This window comes from Gallus gallus, chromosome 2, assembly GCF_016699485.2.
Source record: "Gallus gallus isolate bGalGal1 chromosome 2, bGalGal1.mat.broiler.GRCg7b, whole genome shotgun sequence".
Taxonomy (NCBI): domain Eukaryota; kingdom Metazoa; phylum Chordata; class Aves; order Galliformes; family Phasianidae; genus Gallus; species Gallus gallus.
The window spans coordinates 144,280,353-144,297,097 of NC_052533.1; the positions used below are offsets into that span (position 1 = coordinate 144,280,353).

The following is a 16,745-nucleotide window of genomic DNA, read 5'->3' on the forward strand; positions in this document are numbered from 1 at the left end:
GATAGGCGAGGAAAGCCTTTATAGTCTCATAAATGTAAAAATAAAAGATCTAATTTATTCACTCATCAAAAATGGAGGACACAGCTTGACAAGTTTATATGCCTGAACACACACCCACCAATTAAAATGGTGAGGATGGATGATCACATAAATTTCTGGTTTACTGCATATGGCAACCTTGCAAGACTGTCACGAAAATTACAAGATCTTGATCCTGAAGAAGACATCTGCTCCATCTCCTCTTCCCTCAAGGGGCTCTTGCTCCACCTAATCATTCTCGAGACATTTCTGTCTAGCTGGGTCTCTGAGGCTTCCATGGCAGAACCACTATGGCCTCCCAAGACAGTCTCTTCCCCAGTTTTGTAAAAAACTTACTATTATTTCAAATACTCTGTAGAAATCCCTTGTACTGAAACTTTACTTCAACATTTGTTTTAACCAGATACACAAATAATCTTATTCCTTTCCTTCTCTTTTACAGCAGACATAAGAGAGATCTGTTGTTATGTTCGTACTGGACTTCTCTCAGGGTAACCCCAATTCTCTCATTATTCCTTCAGAGCATGCTGTGCAGATTTCATAACCACAACTGCGCTTTGAGTTCTCTATAATGAGTCTATACCCTACTGGAAAGGCATACCAAAGTACTGCATGTTCTTACTTTTTTAGTTCAGTTAAGTAATTCTGAATTTTAATTCTGCATTCTGATACAGTTGCCATCTCTCCCAGCTTCTTTGCATCTGCAAATTTAATAAGAATGCCTTCTAGTCCACCATCTGGGTTGGTAATAAAGACTAATGAGGAAAAGTCTTTGCTGAGCTCTGTTCTCCTGGTTTGACAACAAGCCACTCATAACTATTCTCTGAAAACATTTTTTCACTGGCTTACGCATTCACCATACAGCAGCATGATTTAAACCATGTTTATTCAGTCTAAAGTATCATTAGAAGGAAAGTCCAAAACCTTGTGAAACACTCCAAAATTTGTCACCTACTAATTATTATCTCCCTGTAAGGCTTGTCACTTTCACATGAAAAATCAGATTGGTTTGATACCTTTTCTTTTTGCCTGTTTCCTGTTCATCAGTCTTTACACCTTCATTTTAAAGCATTGGTATCTTTTTTTTCCTATTTTTTCCCCTTAATTCTATAGGATAACCATATAACAGTTCCAAGAGGTGAGGAGGATACACCAATATATCAGCACTTGCATTGCTATCAGTCTGCTATCAGTCTGATCATGCAATCACTAGAAGTGCCAAACAGCGATTCCACTCAGAAAATTGGCTGTCCTAAAGAGCAGACAAATGGTACACATCATAGGGGAATTAACTTTTTGCAAGGGTAGACAGCGATAGGACAAGGGGAAACGGTTTTAAGCTCAAGGGGGGATGGCTGAGATTAGATGTCAGGGGGAAGTTCTTCACAGAGGGAGTGGTGAGGTGCTGGAACAGGCTGCCCAGAGAGGCTGTGGATGCCCCAGGAGGTGTTCAAGACCAGACTGGATGGAGCCCTGTGCAACCTGATCTAGTACCAGATCTGGAGGTTGGTGTCCCTGCCTGGCAGAGGGTTGGAACTTGATCCTTGGGGTCCCTTCCTACCCAAGCAATTCTATGATTCTGTGATATTCTTTATAACTCAATCACAGGAAACAAGTTGTTGACCACTTTAACATTTGGGCAGTTGGACTTCAGGTTTACATCTGTCTTTGTGCAGTACATTATGGCTCTGTAAGATGAATCTCTTTTTAAAAGGTGGTAATAAATGACTCTGTGGGAACATCGGTATTCTTGTGACTCAATGTTTCCAGTCTGCCAATGTCTGTAGATCAAACCTGCTGAGTGTACAATTAACAGCCTACTTTTCCAATTATGTACCCTCACAAAAGCTGAAGTTGATATAACTGTTGTAAAGAAAGAACATAATACACTGTATGTGAACAAAGTACAGTATAAAAGGATAAAGATTTGTTTTCTAAACAAACAATAACAAGAAAATACAGCTACCTTAACTGAAGAGAAATATGCACCAGGGCAGCAGCTAGGTATTCTTGAAATGCACCATGCTTCCCACTGCACAGGCATATTGGTCCCCAGGTTTGTTGTTTGTTTTTTTTTTTTCATATTTATGTCAGAGTGCTCGAGAGCAAAGTAGTAATTTTCCTAACACCTTCTTCCTGCAACTGTCGAAATTCACAACAATTCAGGTACAGTGCCAGAAGATCAGAACATTTCAATGTACACATGAGAAAACACCAAACATTTTGGCTGGAATCTCATAGGTTAAAACTCCATCAGTGAAACTTGAAATCTGTGGACAAAGATCTTCTGAGGTCAACCATAATGACACATCCTTAGATATCTTTCTGCTCCCAGTAATTCCCTTTACCCAAACCAAAAATTGCAGCAGAGTAAAAGGAACATTAGTTTTACACGCTGCAAGACCATAAAAACCCTAACAATAATCTTCCCTTGGATTTACAAGAATGCAAATAATTTTATCACTCAATATTTGCTCAGGACAATCTGTGATAGTGATGTGATTCTCATACGTGACTGTTAAATCTCACTGGGGTGAGTGACCAGAAAAACTTTACTCATAAGCAGTTGTATTTCACCTAAAGTGTTTATGATGAAAGAAAGCAGGTCCAAAGAAAATAAATGATATCCCATCTGTTTAAAAGCATACGGTTATTATCCTACCATAACAAATCTTGTTCAGATCCAAAAAATTATACACTTCTTCTCCCTGCACTATAAAAATTAGTTCCAGAGGAAAAACAACTGACACCAAGTTAATTTTATAAGCAGCGTGACATTTATTAAAAAAAAAATGTTTCTGTTAATTGATTGGCTGAGGGAAAACATGGAGGCAGTCCACCTAACTTTGAGTTTCATGACAATGCTTGTAGAGAAAAAAGGCAAAAATCACTATGTATCAGGCTCAGACTTTCTCACATGTACCAGGCTTATTAATAAAAGAAGGCTGATTCAACACATTTTCCATATTCATTTGTCCCTTTCTAGTTTGTTTAATACCTGTTATTCATCCAACCAAATTTCACAAAATGAGTACAGGTCTTAAAGTGTAACGTTCTGAAAGTGAAATGTTCTCTGCTTCTGAGAAATAGCCATGAATAAGTTGAGAGCTTGTGGGCTAAAATTAGGGAGCAGATCAATAAAGGACGTCTGATGGTTGGAATCTACTCTAGGCCACCTGTTAATGGGAACCTTGTTGATGAGGCCTTCTTGCTTCAGCTGAGTAAGTGATTCAAAACAGCCAGCGCAGTGTCACAAAGGCACATCATGCCTTACTAATCAGGTGGCCTTCTATGACTGGAGAAAAATGGACTTGATGGATGGACCACACACTGGATAAGGAATTGGCTGAATGGCCAAGAGAAGGTTCCAGGAAGACCTCAGTATGGCTTTCCAGTACTGAAGGAAACTTATAAGCAAGAGGGGTCCAACTTTTTACACAGTCTGATAGTGACAAGAGAAGGAAGAATGGCTTTGAAGTAAAAGAGAGGAGATTTAGATTAGATGTTAGGAAGAAATGTTTTACTCAGAGAGTGGCGAGGTGGTAGAGCAGGTTGCCCAGGGAGGTTGTGGATGCCCCATCCCTGGAAGCATTCAAGGCCAGGCTGATGGGACCCTAGAGACCCTGATTAGATGAGTAGCAGCAGCTCTGCCTATAGGAGGTGGTATTGCAACTAGATGCGCTTTAAGTTCCCCTCCAACCTAAGCCATTCCGTGATTCTATGAAAGGATTATTTAAAAATGAATAGTAAACAGCAGAGAGACTGCACCTATTCTCCCACTAAGCTAAAGGCAAGAAGAAAAAAAGTCATCTGGCTGTTAACCCAACACTCTTTATGCCGACAGAAATAACAAGAGGAAAAAGGCAAGGAAAACACATCCCCTTGTCTTTCCTATTCTTCTCCCCTTGCCTTGGTGCCCAAGCAAGGAGAAAGGATCTCTCAGATCAATACTGGAACAGTCAATGTATGTGAGTAATAGTGAGTGATGAACCTGAGAGGGGAAAACTGGCCAGCAAATTTTGTTTATGCACATCTACAAAAGTTCAATAAAATATATACTGTATTATTGGCAAGTTAAGCAGTTTTAAATTTAAAAACAACAACAACAAAAACACAAAACAGGACCATACTTTAAATATAACAAATATAACTTTTAGCTTGGCTCACAGTATTATAAGAGGTTTGCTCATCAGAGTGCCCAAGAGTGCTGGATCTCTTCCTGTGTGGACCAGCAGGCTTACTGCAGCTAAACATCTGCAATTCTTCCCTAAATCATGCAAATCAGCATTTTGCTCCCATGTGATGGTAAGATGTGGGCCAGAGAATACATCTCAGTATTATTTGTGCAGAGCAGTTGGGCCTCATACTCTAGGGTAAAACAAATGTAACTTCACACAACTGCGAATAAAAGCTGCTGGGGGTTTTGGCTTTGTTTCCTAATGTGTGTGAGACCGAAGTGGGAGATATCAGAGCTGGTTCAGATCTGAAATACTGTCTGAAAGCCCTGCTTATGGGTGCCAGTAAGTTTTGCATTCAGTTTTACTCTTCCACTTGGGACTCAATTGAAACAGAAAAGGAATATTTGGGAAAAAGGAAAAAAAAAAAAAAAAAAAGCTTCCTTATGTAATTTGGAAAAAAAAACAAAAACAAAAACAGATGCCCAGAGAGGTTGTGGAGTCCCATTTCTGAAGATTATCAAACCTGGATGTGATTCTGGACAATGTGACCCTGCATAAAGCAGGGAGTTGGACTAGATGATCCCAAGTGGCCCCTTCCAAACCCAACTATTCTGTAATTCTCTGACATCACAGTAACCAGTTGTGTACATCTCTGTGGAAGCTCCCTCTTTATAACCAACAGAAAACCTAGACTTAAAACTTTTCCTCTGCTGGCTTTCTGCCAGCCGTCTCCTCCTGTGCAGAAATTAGCGCTAACTAGACACCTTCTGTTACTTATCAATGGCACATCTTGTAGACTCATTTGGGGGTTCTTTTCTTTAAAGTATTTATTATCAATGTATTTTACTGTAATTATCTCTTTTCTACTTTAATTTTTGAAAAGATTTAATTTGCATTTCATTTGTCACTTCATCATGATAAAAACCCTTCATTTAGACCTGTATTGCTATGAACTATGATAAACAGCTCAAAATAACTTCCCTTTCCTAAGCTATTTTACTAAGTGAATGTGAGCAGGACATTTTAAAGCAGCCTTACAGAAAATGCTGCAACTGCTCATTATACTGGCAGCCTACAAGATGCAGGCACATTCTTCTGAAAGCAGAGCCTCAGAGTGAAATCACATTTGCCACTACTCTGTTTGAATCCGGAAAGAAAACTTACAGAACTTTCTATTGATCATTTCCCCTCCACTGTGATTGATGCTGACCTTTCTGTATCAAATACCATTTGCAGGCTGGAGATCTCTTCCTTCAACATCCAATAGTAGGTTAATAGTAATATTTTCATGTACACTAAACTGAAAGCATCCATCTACAGTATCCTGTTATATTTCACATTTCTAAGTTCCAAACTCTTTCTCCAACTTATGAAATTCTCAGTAAAACATTTTGCATTTTTCTACTTTTTTTTTTTTCCAAGGGGAATTTATGATGCTAATGATAACTTTCCACGTAAAAATGCTAGATGAAGTGCTCCTGCCAATGACAGCTTCAAGTCACTGCTTCAGCATCCCACGAATTGCTGAGGGATTACTTCAACTGAGACTATGAGGGTATTATACAAGCTATTAGACATCACACAATACACATTCTAGATGGTTATATTTAGCCTTTCCTTTGCCTGCATAAGCTGACCCAGCCTATCTAATGACTTCCGAGAGTTCAGACTACCAAATGATCTGAAAAATTTGCAGAATTTCTGTTTCCCAGAAGAATTTATAACCACAGGAAGCATTCACCAGCAGTGTTAGACTGTTACAGACTGTCACTTAACATTCCCCCAAACTACAAATACTGATACAAATTCATATTAAGGAAAATGAGTTGAAATTATACTCTATTGTTCCAGGTCTTCTGAAAACTCATTTTTAAATGTGAAAGCAGATGCAGAATCTCTTTTTCCCTTTGACATTCCATTCTGATAAGCTGATGTGATTTTTTTTCTTCCTGCAATTGCTATTTTTACAGTAGCAGTGGGTTTCTATCAGGTCAGTTGGTACAACTGAAATGGTTATTTATTTACCTCAAAGCCAGGGACACTCATAGTCACAGCTGTCCATCAATAAGATAGTCAAAAGTATTCCTGGATAGTCAAAAAGCCTTGAGCTGCAGAAGTTGACATGTAGCTTATGAAAGTCTGAATTAATGAACACTAGAACCACCTACACTGTGCCTCCAGATCTCTCAGCTTACATCAGCTACTAAACTACTCATTCTGTTTTGCTACCAAAATCCTGGGGACACATATTGGTAGTGAAAAGCATGGTCTAAAACAGGTGAACAAAAACCAGTTCCATTATTAATGCATACAACATCCATTTCTATTTGCCATCAACAACTGAACTTTGGAATAAAAGTTTTTTTCTTCTTTTTCTTCTTACATGATTATATATTGCCAAGTAACAAATATACTGTCAGATTTAAGGTATAAATAATAAAAAATGGATGAACTTTTATAATGTAATGGAACATTCATGGGGATGAGTACAAAAACATATTTACAATCTATTTATATTTTATGAACAGGTATACTTTGGTATTTGCTTTAGCAAACTTTTGCTTGATGCCTCTTAAAACCAGCATAATGCATACATCAAACAGAATGAACCAAGCTCACTCCTTGACTTTGTAGGACCTTTGTTTTTACTGCTACTGACACTCCAGGTAAAGTTTGCCCTTTCTAAAATAAAATATCACAGAATCACAGAATTGTAGGGGGTTGGAAAGACACTCTGAAGATCATCTTGTCCATCACCCTTGATCATCACCATCATCCTGCTAACACAGGGTCCCTACAGTAGGTTGCACAGGAAAGTGTCCACACTCGTTTCGAGTATCTCCAGAGGAGGAGAATCCACAACCTCCCCAGGCAGCTTCTTTCATTACCATATACATACTGTTAACAACCCAGGCCCTTTCAAATCTAGTTCCAAAAACTCAAATTTCCTTTAATCCTGACGATTTCCTGGAATTCAGGTGAACAGGTGTCTCAGCTTATGTTCACCATCCTGAAGGGAAGTTTTACTCGGAGATCCCAAACATTAATAGCAATTTTTGGAATTCCTATTCCAAAGATCACATAACTATGGCTTCAGTCCAATAAAACACGTGAAAAAGTAGACGTTTTTCTTTCATTGTCTTTTTCTTTTACTTTTCCTCATTATTTGCAGTCCTGCAGTTGCACAGCTTAGCATGGACCATAAAAATCCCAATTCTCTAAGTATCCTACTGTCTGATGCAAGGCTCACATAGCAATGAGGGTAAATCTGTACGAAAACAATGGTGTCAGGATATAATTAAGAGCAGAAGACCTGTCACTGATGTAAAAAATCTAGTATATAAACCTAAGAATAAAGAAGCTAGCCAGTGTGTTATAGTACTGACCTAACAAACATTTGGGAAGTTTCTAAATTAAAAAAAAATATCATCAAACTACTTTTGCAGACATTGCCAAAGAATATTGAGGTGTTTCATACTCTGGTAGTCAGGTTTTTAAAATTAAATATATTGTTGTTTTTAAGAAAAATCCCTGTTTTCTTTACATTGCCTGCCCAAGAATGGCCAATAATTGTGAATAAAGACCACAAGTAAAACGCAAACGTATGGGAATGATCACAACTCCATCTCACAGCTGAGAGTCACTCTGATGGGAAACACTCACTGTAACCCATTAAACACACCCCTGGCACAGATGGATTTCAAAGCACACATCCATGCCCTTGTGTCAATTTTGAAGAGAAAATTTGCTGAAATAACCATGCTATTTGTCAGTACTATTGAACAGCTGCTCAGATACACATACATTGAAATACTGTCTGTTTTAGAATGGTTTCCAATATTTTAGCACATTTTTGTGGTTACAGAATCACCACTAATAAATCAGAATGGGATGGCATCAAAATAAAACCATCTCTGCAGTTCTCTACATGTTGCACTGCATGGTAGTTTAAGTAGCAAGACATAATGAATCCCTACAAAATTCAGCATTATGTACCAAATATTTTGACAAAAATGACAAATTTAGCAACTACCAAAGACACGTTTGAGGGTAAAATGTAATTCAAGAACAATGGATGGATGCTCCTGTAGAAAAAACGTGCCATGATAATTAAACTGAGATAAAAGATATCACTTGAATTCTTCACTAAGGCTTTCTTTGTACATAGGAACAGACTGAACACTGACCCATGAGGACACAGAAGAAAGAAGAATCTGTTTCTTTATCTAAAAGCCTCTTCCGTTTAAATTCCTTGTCATGGATTAAATATTACTACAGAAAATTGAAAACTTGCAAGAATATGTTGTAGTCATGAAAGCGTAATTTTCTCTAAGAGCTGGCAGGGAAAGTAAGGATGAACACAACTGCAAATGCATCTGTGAAGCAAGACAGGACACAACCCTGAGCCCAACAGAATTTCTGGCGCAATTAACACCAGCACTGCATTTTCATACAGCAGGAAGTAGAAATCAGTTTAAATAGACCTTGATCAGAACAACCAGATGACAAAGAAGAATGGAAACAGAGGGTGAAACAAGTCTTGCTGCCTTCTCCAATAGCTCTTCCTTCCCAATTTCTCCCTTTTTATCACATTTCTCTGAAAGCTAATGGATCTGCCAATTCCCATCTGAGCTACAAGAGCAGCCCGAGCTTCTCCTCCATTCCCAGCAGACCCAGTGTCACTGGAGTGCCCCCTGATCCCCTCTGCACAAGAGAATTCTTCTAACTGAACGTCTGCTTGTTCAGAGAGAGGTCATCTCCCTCCTCCACACTGTTGTCCAGACAAATCCCTACTACAGATGGCCCTAAACCAATAGTGTTGAAGAAATACGTTAATATTAGAGCTTCAGAGCAGCATCACTTCAAGAAAGACTGAAATAATCTCTCCTCAATCACTTACTGGTTAATTCCCAGTGGAACTGTCATCTTTGCTTGCAGCCCTCCTATTTTTGAAACTGCCGACTACATTATGAAATCTAAAGTTTGCAGTTTCTGAGAACTACGGTGTGCAATTTGAATATAGACAGCAGTTTGCAAAATAGTTCATTTTATTGCTGTGTACTTTATTCATTTAGAAATATCTTAAGAAGCGAGTGAACAAAAAATTCCCCTGTAATGACATTTCCTTCACTTACCATAGAATCATAAATCGTTTGAGTTGGTTTATGTTAAAATCTACACCCATTATACCCCCACGAGCATCGTGAACATGTGGCACTTGAAGGGGTTTTGGTACCAGAGCACCACGCTTGGCTACAAGGCAGGCAACCTTGGGAGAAAGCAGAGGTCTTCCCTCCAGGATCTGAAGGAGGTTTCCCAACTATTTTATTCTGTAGCAAGATCTGGGAAGTTGCTGGTTTAACTTGAAATTTGGGGGGGAAAAAAAAGAATGTTAAAGAGACAAAATAGTACCCTATTGCCAGTGAATTATTTAAGTAACCAATATGGTTTTGTTGTCCTGAATTTCCCAAGATAGGCAGGTGCTTATATTGAAGTTCTATACGAGGAAAAGCAGGCAACAATGTAGGCATTTATTTTCTTATTTTTGCTACTGACACACAGAGCAACAGTATGTAGAAAATAAGGTCTAGTATGTCAGGGAAAAATACGGTACAGCAGAGTAAAATAAACTGGTATAATAAACTATGGGTTTATTTTTTGGGTGTCTGTTTTTTGGGTGGTCTTCTCTGGAGCCAAGAGTTGGACTCAATGATCCTTATCCAACTTGGGATATTCTATGATTTTATGAAACTGCTTGTAGTAATACATTTTGTGGTAGTGTCGCTGCAGAGTTACCAATTGCATCCAGCCTACAATAACACTGAGGATGACACAAATCATAGTATGGCTCAGCAAGCACCAGGACAAGGTGCTCAAACAAACTTCTTTAAGACAGAAGAATCAGTTTAAGTGTGAGAATTCTTTTGGCTTTAGTTCCAGCTTTATCACGGGTCCCTTTCTGGATCTGTCTCCACTTCTTTTCCGTTTACGCACACATCAGAAAGAACTTCACTGTCAAATAGTGATATATAAATGGGACAGGCAGTGAGAGACTACATAAAGGTCAGCTGTCCCGCAAGAACTATAAAGGTAGAAGCATTTTTTACTAATCAAACCCTAGTCTTGCAGCACAGAAGCTGGCAAATAAGACTTTGTTGCTGTGCTCCTGATTTCTTGGGAAGTTTCTGACACACAACATTGGAACTTTCCATTATACATATCAGCAGAACCCCAGAAGGACTGCATAATCCTGTTTCATCTAAGTTGACCATCAAAAAACTGCGCAACTGAAAACTGTGATACTGGACTGATGCTATATAATTATTAAATAATTCTTACCATGATAATTGCTGCATCATTTAAACTCCCTATCAAAGAGCATTCACCTTTGTTGAAGAGACCTTCACTGCATTTCTCCCAAACTAGAGACAAAAGCCAGTTTTACTACTTAATAGGCAATCAGAAGTCAACAGAGCAATGCAAAGTTGATGGAAAAAGCCTGAATAACCAGGAGGAGGGCACAAGCAAAGATATTTGACAAAGTGGAATTTTATAGAGGTATGAAAAGAACACAAGAATTTAGCAACTTATTCATGGGATAAGAATGGCTGAGGCTGGCAGTGACCCCTGTGTCATTCTGGTCCAAACCCTGCTCAAGAAGAGAGACCCAGAGCAGGGTACCCAGGAGTATGTCTATCCTGGGAAAGTAGAGGGGAAATGGCTTCTTCTGGCCTTCATTCTAACGCAGAACAGTAATTGTAGAAAGGAACAAAACACTGGAGGAGGAGGGGTGCAACTAAAAAAGCAGGAAACTTTGACTAAGTATACATATCACTTTACACTTTGCTTTTAGTAATTTTTTAAAAATTGTATTCCTTGACAACTCCTTTGCTGCATTTAGTTCACATTTCTTGCTTTCCTGAACCCACACAACCTGCAGTAACAAACTGCAGTGCCCACTCACTCAACCAGAATTAGTTGAAAGTTAAATTTAAAGTACATAGAGAGCAGGGAAAACTGCAGTTCACCTCCTCTGTTAAAACAAGGCTCAATGATACTAAATTGGAATATATTACCAAAAGTTGTCAAAAGAAAATGGGTTAGAAACCCGGAGTAACCAAAACACTGTCCTAACTATAAACTGCAGTAAGCCTTCCTTCAAAGCACGTCTTTAGAGAAGCTTTGCCTTATAAAAAAAATGTTAATACATTAAGAAAAAAGTACACATTTTTATTTTAAATATTTTATTGTAATGGTTGATGATCTATTCAAACTCCCCTTTTCCATAGATACCCTAAGGGATACTTTTAGTTTCTGTTCTCACATGCAACTCCACATATTTTGCTTCTGTAAAACAGGTACTGTCCAATTTTTATTAGACATTTCCTAAGAACAAAACCGTGCATATTTCTCTTAAAGAGCACAGTTGTTAAAATACTGACAGCTATTACCAGCAGAAAAGCATTAAGAAAACACTCTCCCTTGGATTAAATGCTTGATCATCAGTGTGATCTGTATTTTCAAAAATACTTAGGTCAGCCACTGTATACAGATGCATTGCAAAACTGGAAAAAAGTCACTTTCCAATGGATTCTTACAATTAACACAAAGAAAATTAATGATTACAATACATATTACCACTTAGAACATTTCAAAATGTGCACACATTCCTAATGATCTCCCACATTCTTCTATTACTAACATTTTTACCTCATGAAACTGTAACGCACAGCTGAAATGTGCCCATAAGGGGAAAAGTATCAATACATGAAAACAAATTTTCCATCTTATTGGCAGGAAAATACCACAGTTACTAAAATGAAGAACACCTGTCATTTTTGAGCTAAAATGAGACCAGTGTTTGTTCTGTACATGCCCTGACTTGTCAGATTTTCCTACCTACCCTCTGCGGGCTGATCCCACATCCCAAAGTGATCACTAATTTTCTGACCAGATGAGAAGTGCTATGCAAGGTATTCTGCAAGCTTTACACTATACACTCTATCATACAATCATATCATAGAGTCATAGAATGGTCTGGGTTGAAAAGGACCACAATGATCATCGAGTTTCAACCCCCCTGCTATGTGCAGGGTCACCAATCACTAGACCAGGCTGCCCAGAGCCACATCCAGCCTGGCCTTGAATGCCTCCAGGGATGGGGCATCCACAACCTCCTTGGGCAACCTGTTCCAGTGTGTCACCACCCTGTGTGAAAAAATTCCTCCTAATATCCAATCTCACCCCCCCCCCGTCTCAGTTTAAGACCATTCCCCCTTGTCCTATCACTATCCAGCCTCATAAGATGTACCACCTTCTGTTTATACGCTCCCTTTGAGTACTGGAAGGCCGCAAGCTCACTGAGGTCTCCCTGAAGCCTTCTCCTCTCCAAGCTAAACAAGCCCAGTTCCCTCAACCTTTCTTCACTTGAATAACCATTTGCAAGATTACAATCAAGAAAGTATTTATGTCTTAACTGCTCAAAATTTCTTCTTAAGTTTCTGTGCATCACTGTAAAACTGAAAATAAAGTTGAGAGTTAAAGCTTCACTCTGCTTACTTTAAAATAAAATATAAACCCTATAATTTGAAATTGGCAGTTGTTCTCATGGGAGGGTTTTATTTGAGTTGATGGGCATAGTTTAAAAATCTCTTTGTAAGTCTAGAAGATCTTGTATATTTGTTTGCCTAGCTATACTTGTGATCAAATCGCTGGGCAAAGATTATCAGCTAATGCAGGTCTGTAAGTTTCGCTTGAAATAAGCAATTGAAGAGGTCCTCTTGGGGTGAAAGAAGTACCTTACAAATATGCATCATAACGTTCCTGAATTTGCAAGTCTACACGGCTCTGTTGTTCGTCACGCTCTGGCTCAAGGGGAGAACCATGCATTAAATTACATTAAGTTAAGGTTTGGGGTTTCCAAATGTAATTTGCTCTGATTCACATTCACCAAAGTGAAAACCAGGAGCTGCTGCCCTAAGTGCTGCACTCAGCAGCATGGCGGGAGAGGCATGATTTTGAACAGTGAAATAGAAGAATTTCTTTTCTTTTTATTCCATGCCACTTTGGAGTAGTTTGTAGGCCATGAGCACACCATCATTTGGGAACTGAAAAACTCATGGCTTCAATTCTCTCATACATTATTTCATCAACTATGATGACTGTATTATATTCAAAGTATAGATTTAGTAAGCCCAGTGATCAAAATAAACTGCAAAGATTTTTGAAAACTTGCACAATTTTGATTTGGTTCAAGTCCATCTCTTCCACTCTTTTTAATTTAATCTGAAATGCAAACAGATCAATTTTTATTTTATTTGCAACTTTGTCAGGGATCTTACGACTGTATAAATCATCCTTCACTCTTCTTGTGATTTACAAGAGCAGCTATCCCCTTAAAGCAGAAGTTGGTTCCAGGTATCACAACACACAAACACATTCAATCCATTTTTCCTTTTCTTGCACTGAAACATTATAGATTGTTTTGCACACGACTTTCCCTTTTTTCTGTTCAGTACGAAAACATCCGATTGATTTTTCTTTCCCTTGTACTGAAACATTATAGATCGTTTTTCATGAGACTTCTTTTTTTTTTCCGTCCAGTATTTCTTCTCCTTGAAGCTCTCTGAACTGAATTGTGAGATGAAGGCCATACAAAAGGGTTTCTAACAGCCTTTGTCACTGAAGGCAACCACAAAAACTCTCACCTCGGGTTACTCCGGAAAATGGAATTAAAGACTTGGAAAATAATTGCAAAGAACACAGGTCAGCATAAATGTCAGTATAACAGATGTCCAAGTAAACAGGCTGGGGAGAGAGAAAACAGGAAAGAGTGGATGCTTAATTGTGAATTGTAATGAAACATTAAAATTCTTTCTGATGTGAAGAACGATCCTGATTGTTCACTGTGTGCTGATGAATGTCAACAATTTGGGTTCGGTTTCACTTTCCTCAAGGGCTGTGTGAAAATTTTAGCGACAAAAACCACAGCAGTAATGTCATTATGGCCCCTCTCTGAGCTGGAAACTCACTGGGGAATTCAATAGAACTCAACTAGGAAGGAGGCAAGAATGGTACTGCAAGTGACACGTGATCATTCTAGAAACAGAAGCTTATTGAAAAACATTAAGAAAAAGCATTTGCAGCACCTGTGCTATTTAGATAAACTCATTTTATTTAAGCTTTGATTAAAAACTCCAGTTATTATGCAATTCATGCTTTCAGCAGAAGAATTTATAAGCTAATTTACTGACTGTGTTTGTAATGAGAGGATAATATTAGTTTTTCACCCACGGATTTGCAACTAGGAAAAAAAAAAAACATTTTATGGTGAGTCCATTAAAGGTTTTCAGGAAAAAAAAACTATCCTAAATATGTTCTTTTAAAAATAGTAGAAGAAAACAAGGAAAAATCTCTTTAACAGCCTCTTGCTTGCTAGTTGAGAACTGAAGCTCCATAATTCTGCCCAATTTTCTGCACTGCTTTCCCATTCATCCCTTGTCCCATATCTCTAGCATGCTTAAGAATAATGGGGATGCCAAATTTACAAGGGAATTCTAAGTAAAAATATCAAGTCTTGGAATTGCCTGAAGTCTGAGTGATAAAGTAATCCTTTCCCACTGTATTTCAAACTTCCTGTTGAACTCTGAACACATTTTTTTTTTTCTTTTTAAATTTTTAGCAGTGCTTACATCAGAGTTTGACAGATTGTAAGTGTGCCTTACAGGATTTACAAACCACTCCTTATGAAATGCTTGTACAACTCAACTCTAAAGCTTAAGTAAGCAATACAGAACTTCTAATCAAACACACTGTGAATTTTATGCATTCGCAAAGTAGTCAGAGCACATTTTCATCCCTAAAGGATTTGCTTATTGCAGAGTAACCAAAATATTCACGATTTGTAATTATTAAAAATGTTCCTTCCTTTGAAGATTTTATTCATTTCAATATTTCTTTAGGGCTTTCTACCATCTTCCTGATACTCTTGATTGTTCTGTTTAGAGAAAAGCCAACCTGCAGCACAATTATGCTTTCTTTGCAGTAAGCACAAATGCCACTTTCAGCTTAGAAAGGAACAGAAGAGTGAGTTGGGTCGTAAGAATGAGGGAAACAGTTGCAGGCTGTACCCAATTTAGCCGCCTTAGACTCCATTCTCCTTTCCACCTCAACTTATACACTCACTTCACATAGGGGCATTTACACCTAAATGCACAAGATCTGAGCTAAGAGATTTGCTGCTTCATTGAAGAAGACACAGAAAACTCAGCATCCCCCCAGGTTTTCCAAGCTCATATAACTGCGGTCCCATCCAGAGAGCTCAAAATCAACAAGTTTAAATGACCGTGAATCCATCCCTCCTTTATTTTCTTCTTTTTTTTTTTTTCCTTTTTAATATATTGCTTTAATATGGTTACATTAAAACTTCAATTTTGAATGCAGGGAATGGTAAATAACAATGCACTATAATCAGTTCTTATTATGAAGAATGAGGCTCCTAATCTGTATAATAGAAGCACTCTCTTGCTAATCCATCAAGCACTTTGCCAAGGACACTGCAGGGACAATAAAAGCACCAGTTTCACCGTGGTAGCATTTCTACTCAGCATGCATGCACTTGTTGGTAAAAGGAAAGAATATCATTTGTTGTGACTAACAGCTTTCATCTTCAGGAAAAATAGCATCACTGCACAGCAAGGTTCTTCTCTATTGATCATTTTTATACCACCACTAGCGTCAGAAAGCTCTAGGCTTTGCAGCTATCCAGAGCTGGGCTCCAGCATGGGTTTCTTGAGTTCTTGGTAAGTAAAGCAAGAATAGAGGACAATTTGACACTGCACACAATTCAGAGCAGAAACACCAGAAGCACACGGTCCATGGAAACCACACCTTGCCACTGAGGCTGTCAGGTTACTGTGCAAACCTTGTTTGCTAGCCAGCATGAAATTCTTTCACCAACTTAGCGAGATCAATTATTTCCTCTTTGAACTCTGTAGGAATCAACTTCAAGCAATAAAATGTTATCATCTGCCAGAAAGGAAAAAAATAGTATACTTTCATATTGCTCACAGCATTTCAACAGTTATGAACCGGTGTGCTTTGGTTAAAGCTGCGGCACTGCGCTTTTCCATGAACACGATGAGGTTTCCATAAATTGCAGCCACGTGTCTCCTAGAGTGATATGAATAAAATCTATTTGTGGAAAATGTAGCAAATGGATCCAGAGTGAAAATATCACTTGTGCCTTCAAAGATCAAATTAGCAAGTTTCTGTATGCTGAATTCCGTTATCTTGTCCACAAACCTTTCTTTTCAGTTCCAGATTTTGTACTTTTGCTCACACACCAATCATGTAGACCAAAGTAACCTGCACACAGCCTCAGTACATTTTTTTGCCCATGAACACAAGTGCACAAGAAATACTGTATTTATAAAGACATAAAATTGCATCTAGAAATAGGAACAGCAACAAACGCAACTTACACGAAAATGTGAAAGCTGAGAGCAAAAATACGAACCTCTTCTAATA

The 16,745-nt window shown here is 38.3% G+C and overlaps 1 protein-coding gene across 5 annotated transcripts in view; it reads right to left on the reverse strand.

Annotated features, from left to right (window-relative positions):
* The window catches only part of TRAPPC9 (trafficking protein particle complex 9), a 474,624-nt gene that overhangs the window by 205,109 nt on the left and 252,770 nt on the right, over positions 1–16,745 (reverse strand). The window contains exon 22 of one of the 5 annotated variants that reach the window (XM_040690621.2): positions 11,538–14,024. The exons of the other annotated variants lie outside the window; for them this stretch is intronic. Coding sequence (XP_040546555.1) covers positions 13,996–14,024 — 29 coding nt within the window. The 3' untranslated portion in view covers positions 11,538–13,995. Of the gene's footprint in view, positions 1–11,537; positions 14,025–16,745 lie in introns of those variants that run through there. 5 annotated transcript variants of the gene reach the window in all.